This window comes from Pollachius pollachius, assembly GCF_949987615.1.
Source record: "Pollachius pollachius genome assembly, chromosome: 5".
NCBI lineage: Eukaryota > Metazoa > Chordata > Actinopteri > Gadiformes > Gadidae > Pollachius > Pollachius pollachius.
Genome location: NC_136938.1, coordinates 8271989 through 8290373, shown reverse-complemented (window position 1 = coordinate 8290373; position 18385 = coordinate 8271989). Strand labels below are relative to the sequence as shown.

Below are 18385 nucleotides of genomic sequence, written 5' to 3'. Positions count from 1 at the left end.
CACCCTTTCCATGCACAAATCCTCCCAACACCGCCGGTCTGTCAGTAGCTGCTGTATGAATGACATCAGGTGATCACTTTCTCGGGGGAAGTCAAGAGGACCCAATTTGACTGGTACACGCCAACACTATTCCCCTGCTTAACTCGGGTTCGCTGCTGTGTTCATTAGGACAAAAACAATAAACAAGGAATGGAGCGGGAGGATTTAGGCTTCATTATGAGATTATCAGTGGTTTACAGGAAGGAACAAAACAAAATGTTTTCCCATAACAAGTAGTTACATCACTGGTTTAGATGATGATGATGATGATGATGATGATGATGATGATGAAATAGCAAAGATAAAGAGATTTTGAGAAAGGCAGCTCTTTGATTTGACATCTAGATTTCATCTTATCTTACTGCTTGTATATTTTGGTAAATTTATAATATCTTGCAACCATATACTATTTTTGCTTGCACAAAATAACATTATCAGCATATTATACTACATTTATTGTGCTTAAAAAAATACTTATTATTTTCCGAGTGATGAGTGCTGGTATCTAAGTTTTCAGCCACTTTTTGCACCAATTGTAACCAACCAATAATACAATAGTCTTCACATAGCCAACATCAATGGGGCTGACAAACACGGGACCGACAAGCTGGCAATTAGCCTGCAGGGTCAGCCACCCTCTTAAAGAGATGTGGCCACAAGGTATGCAGTGTATAACATGCATACCAGGGGCCTATCTATGGCCCTGCTTCTAAACTGATATTAACATGGGGCCTTTCTATGGCCCTGCTTCTAAACTGATATTAACATGGGGCCTTTCTATGGCCCTGCTTTTAAACTGATATTAACATGGGGCCTTTCTAGGGCCTTGCATTTAAACTGATATTAACTTGGGGTCTTTCTATGACCCATCATCTAAACTGATATTAACATGTGGCCCCATCCATGGTCCTGCTTCCGCACTGATATTAACATGGGGCCCCATCTATTGCCCTGATTCTAAACTGATATTAACATGGGGTCTTTCTATGGCCCTGCCTCTAAACTGATATCTACATGGGGTCCCATCTATGCCACTTCTTCTAAACTGATATTAACAATGGGCCTTTCTATGGCCTTGATACTAAACTGATATGACCATGGGGCCCCATCTACTGCCCTGATTCTAAACTGATATTAATATGGGGCCTGTGTCACTGCTTCTTGATAATGACAGTGTATTTCCACTGCATAATAAAATGTTATATAAAGTAGATAATGAACTGATATTGGATACAAGACTAGAGTTCTTTTATTGATCAATCACAACTTTGTAAGACTAGCACTATGGATGAAACATGGCTTAGTATGCTATCTGGGATCTGGCAGTCCTATGTACTATGTACTAGTCAATCTTGGGGAGGGCGCAGCAGAGCCTTGGCCAGAGACATCCACTGCAAGGGGCGGACTTACACCTCATTTCCTGGTTCATTGCAGAGATATTTTATTGAAGAAAACTTATCCACTGGAAGGGGAATCAGAAGGGGATATTAATAGGTGTATTTCTACAGTGGCCAAATGGTGTTGATTTTAAACCTTTATAGAACCGTTTTCACAGTTATTGCTCTTTGGAAATCTTATTAGTGTATGTGTATGTAAGGATTTTCTGCGTATCCCTTTGAAGTCATTGTTCATTTTATGTTGTTGATAACAGTAAAAATGGTTTCTAATTATAATCCATATGAGACTAATCCATTTTCCCATTTGGAGACGTTCAACTCCACTAAATCCCACTGTATAGGCGAGCCATACTAGAAAGGATGTGCAGATAAACTTTTGCATGGATGAACAGAGAGGCAGACAGTAGATAATCAGTGCTTTCTTCACCTGACCCGTCTCTTGACCTCTTTGCTTTTGCCCTTGACCCTCACCACCATTCTCCTCGGATTGGAAATGTACATGATGGCAGTGCATTAGTCACATGAAAGCACAATGAGAAGCTTAGGTTGGGCCAGATGCTCCTCACCCTTTCATTCTCGTAGTTTAACACACAGGTCACACTCTCTCTTTGCGAAAGACCTGCACAGACCAGCTGTTGTGTTCACCCCTGCCCTCCACTAATTGCTATAATGCTATACACTGCTATCTAAAGAGAGATCCCAAGTAATCTGGCTCATTGGCTACAGCCGTCTCTCCAAAGAGGGGTTCAACTTGAACCACAGATCCTTTCAAAATCAAAACGTACATATTTCTAGCACCTGGTTGGCTGGTACCTTATCATCTCCTTACGCCCCTTCAATTCAATTCCACTAAATGGAGGACAGGTGTGTTGCATCAATGCTTTATCAGCAGGGGACAAGGTCACCACATCGGCCAATCACAGGTTATGCATGCAATTGCACGTGTTTAACCTAGAAAAGGAATACTCTAATTCAAACTGGTCTATATGTTTTCTTGGGTTCTCCTTCAAAGGGTCACTTCACTCCATTGCTCTCATAATGTATTTTCCTTTCTTTCGCACATTTTAATTTTATAAATGTATAATTGGAAATGTCCTTCTATATACCGGTAGAAAGTGTATGCTATACATTTGTTTAATGCTACCCAGTCCTGTTCTGCACAGCTACACCGATTTCTGTCAGTTTTACTTTGAAACAATTATGAGGAACATTTCCAAAGACATTCACAGAGAATGTGTTCTCTTTGACTATTTTTTGACATCACCACGTTTAGAGAATACCAATGCAAGCATACCAAAGTCACAGTATTTAATTCCGACAAATATTTACAGTGTTAAAATAAATTCTATGTCAAACATGGTTCTGCAGATGGATCTTACCTTCTGTGAGCTGGATGATGCACTGCGCTTAATGGAGGAGCGCTTGGTGGAGCCACTCTTCTTCATTCCACCCAGACCCCTGCCCTCCATTCTCCTGGGTACTGCGATGTTCTTCCTCCTTCTCAAACTGTGTCCTCATCGTCGGTCATAACTCCTCTCAATGCGGCTGTAGACCCCTCTTCCACTTGACCAACTTCAGGACATGTTGACTGGCCTGCACACTCACAAAATCAAACACACACAGCTACCAACAGCAGTCCTGGTGGTAAACCAAGTCTCCAGGCTTCACAATGCCCGTTGTCTCCTCTACGCACCAGGCCTTAAAGTGAGACATGATGCTCTGGAAGTTTAGCTCGGCAGCTCACCAGCATCCTGATCTATAGACCCCTGTTCTCCTGTCCACTCTCCTCTGTAATCAGGATTAACAGACACTACTGGGCAGTGGGGCACTGCACTTAAATGGATGGAGGTTTAACAAATGGTTATTGAAGGTAAATCTTCTTTAGAACAACTCGCGCTCTGAAACGGCTTTTGACAAAGTGTGCAGGAGGCATACGAAATGTTTAGGGTATGTTTCTATGAAGAGCTATGTGAGTGCTAAGGGACATCATGTAAATACTTTTATCAAAGGATCGTGGGGAAAAGGGATTACTTAAACGTGCAACAGTGGATCAACCCACTGCATCTGTCATACGAATGCGACACGAGAAGTTCTGTGGTTTTTTAGTGAGTGACCATCGGACATAAAACATTGTCAATCGAGTATTTCAAAACAGGCAACCGTAATAAATGTGTTTAGGTGGCATACATTGCAATAAAGTGCTTTGCATGAATGCATCATATAGTGCAACACCATACAAAACATTGCCATATAATGCAATAACTAAAACACTGAACTGCACTGTAAATGATTTTATAAAGGAATCAATCATAAATAAACACTGGAACTGGGACACAAACATTTACTGTCTTTATGTCCATGCATTGTCTGCAGGAAATCCATGCATGTCCAAGGGCACCATTATTAAAATGCCAGATAAACATATTCGTTGAAGGGGTTAAGACAAAACACAATACAAAGACTATAAGACACTATCAATGGAAGGTTAAAATAATAGAGGGAATGGCTTTGAGCAGGGCAACATCTTTTGCCAGACAGAGGATGTATTGTGTTCTGTATCTTCTGTAAAACTTCGGACAATGTAATTTTACTTTCTTCCTGGGGTCACAATGGGCTTTTGAAGATATGCTGATGATCCCCATCTTTGTCCTTATCTCGGGCGACAGGTTTGTTTATCCAAGGTCAAACCAACGTTTAATTCCTATGCATAGATCCAGGCATAATAGATAACAGAAAGATGTGATTCTGGGCTGACCATTTTAAGTAGAGAATGTTTTTAAGTAGGATATTATGTTTGAATAGAAGTTTAATGTTCATTGACCATATTCACCCTAATAGGGAAGTGAAATTTGTTTTCCCTAGGCCTACAGGTTGCACTACATCATCTTTTGGGAAATTACACATAGAATAACGTATTCCATCAATAGCACGTCAGTAATGGTTCAATATTTGCTCATAACTGAATGACAGTCAAGATGCATGCTGTAATATAAGGGGGGGGGGGGCAGCAGCTATTGTTCCAATTATATGCCCACTTCATTCGGTTAGAATCGGTAGGCAAATTCAACTTCACAAATGGCACAAAGCAGTTAGCTCCCGGTAAACTGCAACATTTCAAGCATCACTGCAAAAAATGCTGCAACTTACCAGCCTACAAAAACATATTGTACACACTTCATTTCAAATATAGGTTTATTAAAGATGACTCAGGTCAACCATACCACTCAAAATGTGGCGATTGCCTGATAAAAAAAACGAAAAGTAGGAATCATGCAACTACTATGGCTAGACTGGTCCGTTCACTCACTGGTCCTACAGATTCAAGGTCATATATGTACACGGATTGTTTCAACTCTTCTTTACAGAAAATTTCTGTAATAAATTATATATATACAGTCTTGACTGTGGTTAAGGCTTTGTCCTGTGCCCCCATTTTCCATCTTGTCAACAGATGTTCTTCACTCAGCTGCATTTGACCCAGTGTCTGAGGGAAGAAGGCAAAGAGAAGGTTCAGATGTGGTGGAACAAGTGAAGGTAGCAGTATAAAGAAGACACTAACCCAAGTATAGAAGTTTTTGAAATCTGTCCTTACAGGCAAGAGCAACATACAAATGTATTTATATAAATCCATTAATAATGCTTACTATGAATGAAATAAAAAAAGTATTTTTTATTAGATTGTTTCACTAGCCTGAAAATCAAGACCCACAGCTAGAAAGCTGTAGGGTCTGGCAACGAGTAATGATAATAGCCCACATGAGGGGCGGCACCAAGCATGCATTTTCACACAACACTACCACCAATCAGAAGAATACAAGGGGTGACGTATCCGGAGCCCCATACGCTAAGCTACCAGCGGAGCTAACCGATAGATTAGACTCTTGCCGTATCCGGTCGCTAAAACAGCAAAAATGTCCTTCTTTCAAAGGAAAGCTTTTAGCGCCATCTTCTGTTCCTCTTTTAGAGGAAAAGACAAGTCTAACTATTTTATTGTAGCGGCAAAAGCCGTTTCAAACAATTGGTGTTCTTCTGTAGCCATCTTACAATGTTTACTGACTTATTCCGTAGCAGCGCTGTCGTCATCTGCTTAGCTCGCTTCTGGGCCGCCTATATCAGATACACCGATGTGATTGGTTAATGTTCTGATCAAGGGGAATGATATATATTACTCATTCCCAGAGTGACTCGCTGAGCAAATTCAAATTGTGCTCTCGCAAGAACTCTGGATTTCCAGGGTATTGTTTCACTGTATTCAAGAATAAAGTCACAATGTGCAAGATTGAGCCAATCCCAGGTAGGCAAAAAAACTCAATAACAGTATTATGTACACTCTGGTTTTGCCACTGTGTTACGCGAACAACCACAGCTATTAAGCTGGCTGGGTGATTGGAAGGGATTCAATAGAAAGATTACTGTAAACAAAGAGGAAGAGGCTGGCTAGCATTGTTTATTGTAGAATATATCAGTTATTGGATGTGATTGTATTGATAACTACTTCAGATATAGTAGTAAGCTCAAGCGACTTGAAGTGTCACACATTGGGAATTTAACTTGTATAATAACAAGTAATCCAAACCTGACACATACATTTTTTTGTAGAAGTATTTGTGAAGAGTTAACTTACTCTTTCCATCGCAAGCGACAATTTTGACTTTATCCACCTTGACCAGGTCAGTGACTTCCCTGAACTCCACGTCGTTCAAAACAAATGTCCACACGTTGTCGCAGAATCTGTAGGTGTTTAGTGAGCCCTAGAGGTAAAACGAAACATGTATTATATGAAAGATGTTTTCTTCGTTTCTGTCATATATGGTCTTTCTTTAACCTGTAGAAGTAGAAAGTAAGATAAACATTTTGCAATACAGGCTTTTGAAGCTATGGTATGGATCAGCATGCATCATGTTATTTGCCCAGGAGAATGACATGTTTGCGCATCAGTACCATATTTTCAAAGCCTGTTTTCAACCAAAAGGTTTACTATGGACCCACACACAAACACAGCTGATTTATAAGCCACTTACCCGGAAGTTGACCCTGTTCCGTACCCGGTTGGCCAGTGCTGTATTGATGGCTTTATCGAACTGGAGCAGCACCTGTAGTGCTAGTTGGGGGGTTATTTGCTGTGTCTACAAAAAAAGGAGGAGAGAAATCAACACAACAATAACAACGGCAATTAATTGCTGACGTGGCTGGCTGGTGGGGTATATTTAATTCATAACTGAGATAATATTGTGAAAGGCTATAAGGGCTGTAGTCATCTAACCCTAACTCAATAATAATTGTCGAGCTGGTTTAAAATAAATTAAAAGATACACGACAGAAGGTTAGCTGGCCATCACAGAATTATCCTCATGTATTGGTGTTAGCATCCCTACGGGGAAACAAAGGAGGGAAAACGTATAACGCTTACAATTGACCTAGCAAAACGATGCACAACAACATATTCAGCAGCAAGAAAATACAGATGCAAATCAACATGGATAACATTTCGGTCATACTAACATAGTGGTCCACTAGAAAAGCGCGCTAACAGCTAACCGTCCCCCGTTACCTGGATGAGCTCGTCCAGGCTCTCCTGGAGACTGTTGCCCAGCGTCGTGTTTCTGTAGAGCTGATACGCCATTGCTGTAAACGGATATCGTTGCAAATAAAGTCACAATTATGTCGCAGAAGCTACCCGAACAACAATCAATTCCCCAGAACTAGCAAGCAAGCTGTTGTAGCCCTGGTGGTTCTAATCACGTGATCGGTGTACGAGTCGCACGAAGGACCAAAACGGTCGAAGACATTTGGATGGACCGTGACCGTATGAACTATGCATGTGACTGTTGATAATTTGTTGTAATAATTTTAAATACAAGTTACAAGGCATAAAGGTGTTATACATAGTTTAAAGCGCGATGCAACCTCGGTTTGACTAATAAGTGCAAATACCGTGTTTCAGGATTTTACCACTAGGTGGTAGCAACATTCAAAGTATAAATCTAAGGGAAAAAAATGCAGCATACTTCTTGTGTGTTACATCCACAAATGTCAACGTCAACAAAAGTGTGCTATTTAGGGTTACGACGAGTAGCAGCCGACCGATGCCTACTAAAACCAATTCTTATGGTGACATACAATGATTATATTAAATCCTATATTCATTATGAGAACATTTGTTTGTACCCTGGCTCATGCTGGAGTGTTGTCTGATATACATCAGACAACAACTTTACATAACAACACAATTACAGTTTACAACATATTACAAATATAATGGCTGCCATGGCTTGATATTGCACATGGGAACATGGGTTTATGGCTTATCATTTTGCACATCCTGTCCATAATTTTGTACATTTTAAAGCACTTCTATACATTGTCACCATGGTCTCAGTTATAATTCAGCATTAAACATTTGCTCAAGGAAACATTTTAAGCAAAATATATAGATTTAAAGTGTTAAACAATTAATAAGGCTGTACAATTCATATCTGTTAGGAATAATGGCTTTGTAGTTAAGAATAAGAAGAATTTATATTAAATGCTGACTGCCATTCATTTTACATCTCTATCATTACCAGGATGGTTCAAATAATGAAGCAACATTGACATTAGGCAAATTTGAGTGTGTATTTACAGAATGCAGTTCTTCATTAAGGGAGGCAAACACAACAAGAAAAGACGTGATAAATCAGTCTATGTGACTACTTCAGGATTATTAATGGTTATTTGGGTGAGTCTTAAAGCTGAAATATTGTATCTATTTATCTGAACGTAAAAGGGAATGTGAAAAAGAGTATAATGCAGTTATTTGGACACCGTAGTGAAGTGTTGGTGCAACATAAAGGAAAAACCATTAACATGATCTATGAATTTGGGTTCTCAAATAAAAAGTAATGGCTTTCACTTAACTTATTTAAATCTCTTATGGTTGTGGCTATCTGTGAGTGTTGGAGACTGCGGTGTAAGTAATGATGATAAATAAAGAGAACAAGCAGGAAACGGTAACAGCTTCCTTTATTTAATTACTGTCAAACTGAATGACTAGAGCTAAACGTACCATTCGCCACATGCAGCAATTCACACATCGGTATCATTAACACTTTCTGGTGTCATTTTTTAATAAAAAAAAATAAAATAACCCTTTTTAATCTTACCTGAATAATTTGTTTCACATTTTCACCCTATAACCCTTTCTGTTTTGAATGCATGGCTGAAACACTAAATCTTAAAATACACACTAAATCTTGAAACACACACGCACACAAAGTTCTGCCATTTAGTGCTCTGGAGCAGGGCTTTCAAAGCTTTCATAAGGAAGTTCAATCTTTTTGATAATATACATCAACGGATGTTTGGGATGAAGCATTTTCAGCCTGTTCAGAGGGCAGAATAATGTAGGGGCTAGGGTTTGATTCACCATGTCAGCGGTCTACCTGAAGGCATCCTTAAGCAAGAAGCCACAAACTGCTACTTAATGATATGTATCTGAACTCACTGAGTGGCTTGGACAGTAGGGCCTTCTAAAATGCATGTCTCTTGAGGTCACCCGACATAAGAGCTTCACTAATACAGGATTAGTTTGAAAGATCTGAAACAACTCAAAGTTATTGTATAATGACCATTTGACTTCAAAGAGTGGGCATATACTTACTGATGTATGTAGGAAACTAGGCATACAGTGCATAAAGCAATAAAGGGTTTAGAACTATATCAAGCATATTTTCTGACTGTTCAATATCTTCCACGAGAATGTACTGGCTGAACTGCATACTTCTGTAATTATTGTGACTCCCAGACACTCAAAGGTATCTCTGAAAATACTAAATAACTTAGATAATCATATGTCTTATCACACAGAGCATAATAAACTCATACTCATACGATCATAACTTGACACTAAAAACCTGAAGAGTAAACTTCTCATGATTATTAATTAATAAAAAAAACATAATATATGAACCCAAAGAAGGAACTTGGATTGTAAAACTTCCTATTAACAGATTCTGTATGATTCAAGTCACGTATCAGTGGACCTTGTGTGGATACAGGGATTCTGTTCAGCAACAATTCTCTCGGCTGAAGCTCACTGTGGGAAACTAATTTGATGTATTTAGTTTAGATTATCACCAGCTGACATTAACAAGATTAATTATAGTGCACTGCAGAGATTTGTTCATTGAGATCTAAAGGCTTTATTAAGCAAGAAATAATCTCCCCAAATTAAGTTCCCTGAGTATATTTGTCATTTAGTGTAATTACAAAGCAATCTTAAATATAAGAACTGCTCATCTTTTGAAGTTCCAAACGGTAATCCGTATCCTAAATCCTAAAATAAGTTCTAATTAGCAAATGAGTCGAAAAAACATGTCTGCTTAAACCACGCAGTGCATTTGTATAAAAAGAGCTCCATACACTAGAAACATTTTGGTTCTGTGCGTAGGAATTGGGCGTTCTTCCACATTATCACATGATACTATTCACATAATAACGTAATGTAGAATATAAGAAACAAAGAAAAAAGGTTGACAATGTGTTTTGCATTGACGCATTTCAACTGATGATGCCTTCACAGAAGCATGTAATACTACAGAAGAATGCAAGCATGTATTTAGTAGGAGTGGGTACGAGTATAATCGATCAATCGCTTATCGTCGTAGACGTGCCTCGTCGATCTTTTTTTAGAACCTTTTTCCCCCTCACAGGGCAGGCACGTCATAACAACTCGTTGGCTCCATTTATTAAACGTAGTCTATGCACAAAATAGAAAATAAATAAATATATTGATAAAAACCTACAGTGGCTTTGAGCTTGTGCACGAAACAGGCCCAATTCTCCACGACGATCAACATGTAACAAACAAAATCACGTCCACTACTTAAGTCAGTTGTGTCGTAAATGGGCAGCATTTTTCAATAAGAATCGCACTGGTGAAAAAGACCTTTCACCCCTTAACCTCATACAGCCACTGAGGATGTGTTCATGTTTCATCCATTCATCCCTTGACCGCATACAGCCAGTTAAGATATGTGTATGCTGCATCCTTTTAACCCTTAACCTCATACAGCCAGTGAAGATGTGTGCATCCTTCATCCTATCGCTTGAATACCCTTTGTATTTGGAGGATTCAATTATAATGGCAGTTTTACCAAAACGGGTATAGTATAATTGTATAATGTTAAAATATAAAGAAATAGAAAGTTTTGGTGTATAACAAGAGAGCTGAGCTCTGGAGAAACATCTGCGAAACATGCAGGATTTCAAATGAAGAAACAGGAAGAATCATCGGCTGAACACACAAGAACATTCAGTTGGATCAACTTGTTTATCATGATGCTTTATTAATGATAATTGATAATTAATAATCTGTCGCTTCCATAATAAACAGAACAACTAAAATAATAGAAGAACCAGACATTAAAATTCAACAGATGTGGTCATATATTTAATAACTGAACATGTTATTCTGCTGTTTCTCCAAAATAACACAATAAATCTATATTCAGTTTAAAGTTATTCACAACATGAACATCATCAGCTTTTCCCATAGACCGCTTGTATTTTTGAATACAATATTGAATCTGCTTTAAATCAGGTTCCATGTTAGAATTATCAAAATAACAGCGTGATATAGCTTTTATACAACAGTTCTACAAGTAAACAGTAAAAAGCGACAACAGATTATGATTTGTTTGTCTGTTTAATCATCTATTTTGATCAACCAACACAAATAGTTCCACAACTGGGCTGGGACTGGGCTGTTTCCAAGCAACACAAACATTTTCCTGAACACTAACTTGCTACTTTGTGTAGGAAGTTACTCTAGTTTACCGCTTGTCTGAAAGGACCTAATCTCTATAGTGTTTGGCAGAGTGGTGTTACTATGTACGTTAAATTGTTTAGTAATCATGGGCATGAGCACCGGGGACTGGAAGGTGCCAACTTTAGGTGTGAGGTGTGCCGTAAGAGCTCTATAATAACACGATTTCTGGGGGTATGAAGTATATGTTATTGAAATATTTATGGGGAAATTACTGTTGTGTAATAGATCAAGAATAGAGATAATTCTAATCCTATTATGTTAATAGCGGCAGAATGGTATGATCCGGGCTGTTTCTTAGAGAATTAAGGGCCACTGCAAATGGGGATTAGATGCTGCGATGGACTATTGTGATTAGTGTAACTGTAAATAACTGTACCTGTAAATACCTGTAAATACCTTACATATATTTGTAAATATTTTGTAAATATGTGAAATATAACATTTCTAAAAATATGTGTCTGAGTGTGTGTGTGTGTGTGTGTGTGTGTGTGTGTGTGTGTGTGTGTGTGTGTGTGTGTGTGTGTGTGTGTTATTACGAACGACACAGACACACTGAGGAACCAGGCACTAACACAAACCCAGGGAAGAGGTCCTGGGTGAAGATGGACTGGAAGGTGTGGATGTGTGTCAGTGTGTCTGAGGTCCCTCCTACACCTGGGGACACTCTATAGAAGGACAGAGTGCCAGCAGGCCGGTCCAGATACACTCCTACTCTGTTAGAGTCAGCGGGGGGGAGACGTATCTCTGTTACACTATTGTTGTACCGGGAAATGTATACACCATCATCAGAACATTGAAGACTCCAGGACGTGTTCTTCCCTCCAAGCCTACAGCCATTACCCCTTCCTTTCCTTGTGATTTCTCTGTATGTAATTCCTACAGAAACACATCCTTCCCTCTCTACCTCCCAGTAACAGCGGCCAGTCAGACCCTCTCTACACAACACCTGGGACCGGGAATCAAATCTCTCTGGGTGATCCGGATACGACTGGTCCTCTCCAACCATCGTCACCTTTCTGTGGTCCTCAGATAGATAGAATCGTCTGTGGGCTGTGTTTGGGTCCAGTGTGAGTTCACAGGCATCTGATGGGAGAACAAGACATAAGGCTGCGGAATTATTATAATTAAAATAAAATATGTATTATTATTAGTATTACTAATAACACCATTGCCACATATAAAGTTTAACCTCCCCATATTAGAGCTGAAGCATAGTGGACAAGCAGATCTTTTCAGCCTGAGGTGTGTGAGATTCCCGTCACTCATCTACCATTTAAATTGTTCAGCCAAACCAAAAACGTGGCAAAATGTTGTTCCTTAGGGCTCCCTGGTTAACATGTGAGCAGAATTAAAGCAGATGTACTTCAGAAGTGCACTGTGTGTGTGTGTGTGTGTGTGTGTGTGTGTGTGTGTGTGTGTGTGTGTGTGTGTGTGTGCTCTCTATGCTTGAGCTCTGATGTGCGTAAGCCTTAATATTTATACCATTCTAGTGTAAATCTGTGGGAAATACTCCTATCATTATAATAATCTTATTATGAATGTGTTATGTATAATAGAATGACAGTAGTGACAACAAAAACGTGTTAGTAATTATAACTAATAATAAGGAGGATGATAATAATATAAATAACAGTCGTTTATATATTTGAATATATTTATATATATATATACATCATATCATAGACATATAATTACTATTAATAAAGGGTAGGTCGACCCATTGTGTCTCACAAAGTGATTGTGAACATTTGTAGGTTGTTTTAACTTGAATTTAGAAAATATATCAATCTGACATTCGCTGCAACTTCCAGCAAAAAACCTCTTTCATAGTGGTCGATTTATGGGATGAATCAACCAACATTTTCTAAAAGACTGAAAGGCCAGAGTCTCCATTGGGACCCATTGAAATATAAACAGGGGGGGTCACGCTTAAATCCCCTGTGCTCAACAAGTATATTTTCTATCTATTAAGAATTTTAGGTCTGTTAAACAAGAACCACGTAACAGATGAAACTTTACATTTGACGTCATCACGCTCAATAGGAGTCAATGAGACAAAGCGAAAATATATGAAAACGGGTATAGAACTAAAACTGTTGAATCCCGACAAGTATAACTGATATCGAAAATCTGTTAAGATAAGTATACAGATCAAAATGTGATGTTTTAGTGAAAAAGTATGTACAAAGGTTAGGAGGAAAAAAATAATTGGACTGATACATAGTTTGTAGAGAACAATAGAGAAACAATGCAGCCTAAGAAGAACATAAGATGAGCGCTGCTGAGCAGCACGCAGCTAATTGACCCAAAAAATAACACGTTCATATTGACAGACTTGATTGGGATTGTGAACAATGTAAATATTCATAAGAAACATGATGTCAAGCATAATTTTCATCATTGTGTTGTGATGACACTTACACTTTTTCAGAGCTGATTTAGGCACCTTCTTCATCTCCATGTCCAGTGTCTCCTTCAGCTGATCCAGAGAACTCTTCAAGGTCCCTATGTATGATGGATGACGGACCTCCACCGTTGTCCAGTCCCTAGTGGGGGAAGGATTCTTCAGGGACATGAAGGTCTGGAGGAAGAAGAGGTGGTCTTCACTGTGTGACAACTGTGTCACTTCTGAGCTTCTATTGGTCAGCTCTTCTATTTCCTGCTCAAGTTCTTTGATGAGGCCTTCAGCTTGTTCCTCTGTTGGTTTCAGCTTGTCTTTTACCATTTTGTTGAGATCATCATGCCACTTTTCAATCCAGTGCATCAGTGCAGTGAGGACCTCCACACCATCGGCAATCTCTCTGTCTGCATCTGCTTTGATGAGTCTTACTGTGTCTTTGATCTCCTGAATCTTTTGTTGTCTCTCCGTGATCATCTGCTGAACTTCAGACTCCATCTCTCCCAGCTGGGCCATCTTAACTTCATATTCCTCCTTTAACGGTACAACAGGATGGTACTTGTGGTCCATCTCTGTGCAGAACAGACACACACACACCTGTTCAGTCTGGCAGAATTGCGCCAGAAGTTGGTTGTGTTTCTTACACATCCTGTCTTCCAGATGGTTCATAGGCTCGACCAGTTGATGTGTCTTCAGAACTGCAATTCTCTGATGAGGCTCCAGGTGGGTCTGACAGTAAGAGATAAAACACACTAGGCAGGACTTCACGGCCTTCAGCTGGGACCCAGTACAGACGTCACAGGGAACTTCTCCTGGTCCAACACAAGGCTGCTCTTTAACTCGTATGAACGTTCTAAACTGATCAACCATCTCTGAAAAGACGGTATTGACCCGTAAATCAGGTCTTATTTGGAAAATCTCGTTGCAAATAGGACATTTGTACTGGTCTTTTTCATCCCAGAACGGGGTAATACAGGTTCTGCAGAAGTTGTGTCCACATGGTGTGGAGACTGGGCTGTTGAACACATCCAGACAGATGGAACATGAAAAGTTCTCCTCAGACCAAGAACTGTTAGAAGTGGCCATTCCTAGAAAACATTAGAATTATTAGGTTAAAAAGAGTGAGTATTTTTTTAGAATGTGTTCAAAAGTTAAATAAAAAAAGTCATTATAATGTTTGAATTTATGCAAAATACATATTTTTGTTTCAAACAGAACAGGCAGGTACAACATGAAACCCCAGACACGTCAACTTTATCATGATTTTGGGTCCATATGTAAATGTTTTCTGGCTGTCGGATCTTCGTTCAACGTTGTTTTACCTTGGTCACTATCAGTTATGGTTTAAAACATGGTACGAATGTGTCAAAAAACATTTGGTTTTGGTACACAGCCTCAACTCCCACATATAAAACAGCTGAGTATTACAACCTTACACTATCAGAGTTCGGATGTAGGAACTGTGTGGAGCATCATCTACAATGTTGATGATCAACCCAGTCTCACACCAAAATGCGTACCAACTACGTCCACAGCAGAAAACAGTAGTTTTACAATAAAGGCTCTAAAAATGTGAGACGCCTACGTTTTCTTGGCCTATTATTTTCTATCGGCCTGCGTCCACGTCACGTGACTGTAACGTTTCTGTCTGCAAAAACAAACAACTAGGTGCTCATATTAGTGGTAATGCGTGGAAAGTCCTACCGCCCTTATACTTGACAACCTTATTTAAGGACCTCACTGGGACCGCCACATTGAACCTTGGCCCTCTCAGGCCGGGTCAGAGAAGGGAGTTCTGTGGTTTAGGGTTAGGGTTACAGTTATGGTCCACCACATACAGTGGGGCAAAAAAGTATTTAGTCAGCCACCAATTGTGCAAGTTCTCCCACTTAAAAAGACGAGAGAGGCCTGCAATTTTCATCATAGGTATACCTCAGCTATGAGAGGCAAAATGAAAAAAATAAATCTAGAAAATCACATCACACGCAGATCTCCTCTAGAGCAGTGATGTTTTTGGGCCACACAGACTTTCAACTCCCTCCAAAGATTTTCTATGGGGTTGAGATCTGGAGACTGGCTAGGCCACTCCAGGACCATGAAATGCTTCTTACGACGCCACTCCTTCGTTGCCCGGGCGGTGTGTTTGGGGTCATTGTCATGCTGAAAGACCCAGCCACGTTTCATCTTCAGCGCCCTTGCTGATGGAAGGAGGTTTTCACTCAAAATCTCACGATACATGGCCCCATTCATTCTTTCCGTCACACGGATCAGACGTCCTGGTCCCTTGGCAGAAAAACAGCCCCAAAGCATGATGTTTCCACCCCCATGCTTCACTGTAGGTATGGTGTTCTTTGGATGCAACTCAGCATTCTTTCTCCTCCAAACACGACGAGTTGAGTTTTTACCAAAAAGTTCTATTTTGGTTTCATCTGACCATATGACATTCTCCCAATCCTGTTCTGGATCATCCAAATGCTCTCTAGCAAACTTCAAACGGGCCCGGACATGCACTGGCTTTAGCAGGGGGACACGTCTGGCACTGCAGGATTTGAGTCCCTGGCGGCGTAGTGTGTTAGTGATGGTAGCCTTTGTTACTTTGGTCCCAGCTCTCTGGAGGTCATTCACTAGGTCCCCCCGTGAGGTTCTGGGATTTTTGTTCACCGTTCTTGTGATCATTTTGACCCCACAGGGTGAGATCTTGCGTGGAGCCCCAGATCGCGGGAGATTATCAGTGGTCTTGTATGTATTCCATTTCCTAATAATTGCTCCCACAGTTGATTTCTTCACACCAAGCTGCTTACCTATTGCAGATTCAGACTTCCCAGCCTGGTGCAGGTCTACAATTGTGTTTCCGGTGTCCTTTGACAGCTCTTTGGTTTTGGCCATAGTGGAGTTTGGAGTGTGACTGTTTGAGGTTGTGGACAGGTGTCTTTTATACTGATAAGGAGTTCAAACAGGTGCCATTAATACAGGTAACAAGTGGAGGACAGAGGAGCCTCTTAAAGAAGAAGTTACAGGTCTGTGACAGCCAGAAATCTTGCTGGTTTGTAGGTGACCAAATACTTATTTTCCACCATCATTTGCAAATAAATTCTTAAAAAATCAGACAATGTGATTTTCTGGATTTTTTTTTTTCATTTTGTCTCTCATAGCTGAGGTTTACCTATGATGAAAATTACAGGCCTCTCTCGTCTTTTTAAGTGGGAGAACTTGCACAATTGGTGGCTGACTAAATACTTTTTTGCCCCACTGTAGCTATTGGAAAATAAGTGTCACTCCATACTTCATGACCATATATGCACTTCCTCATGACATATATGACATCAAAACCCGATCTGTGATACGATGCAGGCCTACAGAAAATAAGACTCATACAAAATGATGTTTAAACCTTCACTGACAAAGATGGCCAACGTCATGACTACTAATAATAATCATGATAATAACTCAGAGCTTGCGTGTTGCTGACGGATGTCACAATCTCTGTGTTCGTCAATCTACCTATCGAGTCTTTAAAACAAAATGGCGTAGACGGGTGATCTACTGATGGCATTGTGTGTATAAAATTTATTTTTTAATAAATAATCTGTACACTTACAAAGTTCTCAATGCCTCGTTTTATATGTTAAGACCCTTATTATACTACCAAAGACGTGTCGGGCTACTTTTAGCCTTTTAAGTGGTTTAAAATAGCGATTTAGTTTTTACCTTAACCAGTGCCCCCATTGTTCTAAGTTTATAGTGTTTTGATAGAATCGGCTATAAACAGCCAACTGAAGAAAGCGTCTATATACGTTTTTTGTGTATATCCCAAATCCATTTTACACCGGAATTACCCTTTAAGGACCTGAATCTGAATTCACTGTCAGTCACTTTGGATAAAGAATCTGCTTATATATTAATTAATTAAATAGTAGTTTATTTTTGACAAATAGCAGTGCGCCCAATTATCTTCATTAAAAACAGTGATAAAATTCCAGTAGGCTACAGTTTAGTTATTGTTAATAAACATATTCAACAAAGTTTTTTTACCGCAATCAATACATTATATCAACCTATTGAGATGATATTCAGGCGATATTTATGACATATGACAGATCAGAGTTGACTACAGTACCTTTGTCTTCTTCCTGCTGTGATAAAGTGAGCCACACCAAACGTCCGACTCATTACAAGGAAACAATGTTGTGAACCAACCAGTTGGACCAGTTCCCTGCCCACACATATATGCAGACAAACACAGTTTGAGGTGTGTTTAATACTGGTGTGTTTAATACACAGTTGTTCTATTCTATGTTTTCCTTTTATTATTTTCCTGCCATGGGAGTCTATGGCAGCCCATAGAACGCCTTGGTCAAAAGTTGTGAAATTTGGCACACGGATTCAGGATAGTCCCATGATCCCTCACAGCAAATTGGTGATCACTAACTCGTGAGCTCTAGCGCCACCAACAGGTTAAAGTTAGACATGTATTCATGTTTATAACTTTTGACCCATTCATCCAATATTCACAAACAAGGTATCATTGGAATTATTGGGCCATGCCGGGTTCAACGTTGCTTTGCGCCATGATGGATTTTCCACCATCTTGGTTTATGTCCAAAACCTTAAACTTGTACATATCATAACCAAACTTGGTTATGCTCTGTAATTAATGAAGATGTGTTTTAACTCCTCTCTCTTCACATTAGTATATTTCAAACCTATTGTCAATGACTGGTGATACCGTCAGACCAACCCATG

General features: G+C 39.5%; 3 protein-coding genes across 6 annotated transcripts in view; all 3 read right to left on the bottom strand.

Moving 5' to 3' along the window:
• Positions 1 to 2905, bottom strand: part of trpm1a (transient receptor potential cation channel, subfamily M, member 1a) — a gene marked incomplete at both ends in the record, with an annotated part of 22959 nt that extends 20054 nt beyond the window's left edge. Inside the window, one exon of the mRNA XM_079736473.1 lies at positions 2816 to 2905. Coding sequence (XP_079592599.1) covers positions 2816 to 2905 — 90 coding nt within the window. The remainder of the gene's footprint in view (positions 1 to 2815) is intronic.
• A 1410-nt stretch (positions 2906 to 4315) lies between these two features.
• Positions 4316 to 7173, bottom strand: gtf2a2 (general transcription factor IIA, 2). Of its 3 annotated transcripts, none has more exons than XM_079736918.1 (5): positions 6988 to 7173; positions 6458 to 6562; positions 6061 to 6187; positions 5494 to 5543; positions 4316 to 4920 (listed from the first exon to the last, which is right to left on the bottom strand). In XM_079736918.1, exons 1-4 carry the CDS (start codon positions 7057 to 7059, stop codon positions 5524 to 5526), a joined length of 324 nt encoding a protein of 107 aa, XP_079593044.1. In that variant the 5' UTR covers positions 7060 to 7173; the 3' UTR covers positions 4316 to 4920; positions 5494 to 5523. The 3 variants fall into 3 exon arrangements, with proteins under 3 accessions (XP_079593044.1, XP_079593043.1, XP_079593042.1); XM_079736917.1 differs by having other exon boundaries at positions 4319 to 4920; positions 5481 to 5543; XM_079736916.1 differs by lacking the exon at positions 5494 to 5543 and having other exon boundaries at positions 4320 to 4920.
• A 4484-nt stretch (positions 7174 to 11657) lies between these two features.
• On the bottom strand, positions 11658 to 17805 carry LOC307075841 (E3 ubiquitin/ISG15 ligase TRIM25-like). 2 transcript variants are annotated; one of them, XM_079736553.1, is made up of 3 exons: positions 17760 to 17805; positions 13660 to 14730; positions 11658 to 12327 (listed from the first exon to the last, which is right to left on the bottom strand). In XM_079736553.1, exons 2-3 carry the CDS (start codon positions 14726 to 14728, stop codon positions 11777 to 11779), a joined length of 1620 nt encoding a protein of 539 aa, XP_079592679.1. In that variant the 5' UTR covers positions 14729 to 14730; positions 17760 to 17805; the 3' UTR covers positions 11658 to 11776. The 2 variants fall into 2 exon arrangements, with proteins under 2 accessions (XP_079592679.1, XP_079592680.1); XM_079736554.1 differs by having other exon boundaries at positions 13666 to 14730.
• Between the last annotated feature and the right edge of the window lie 580 nt (positions 17806 to 18385).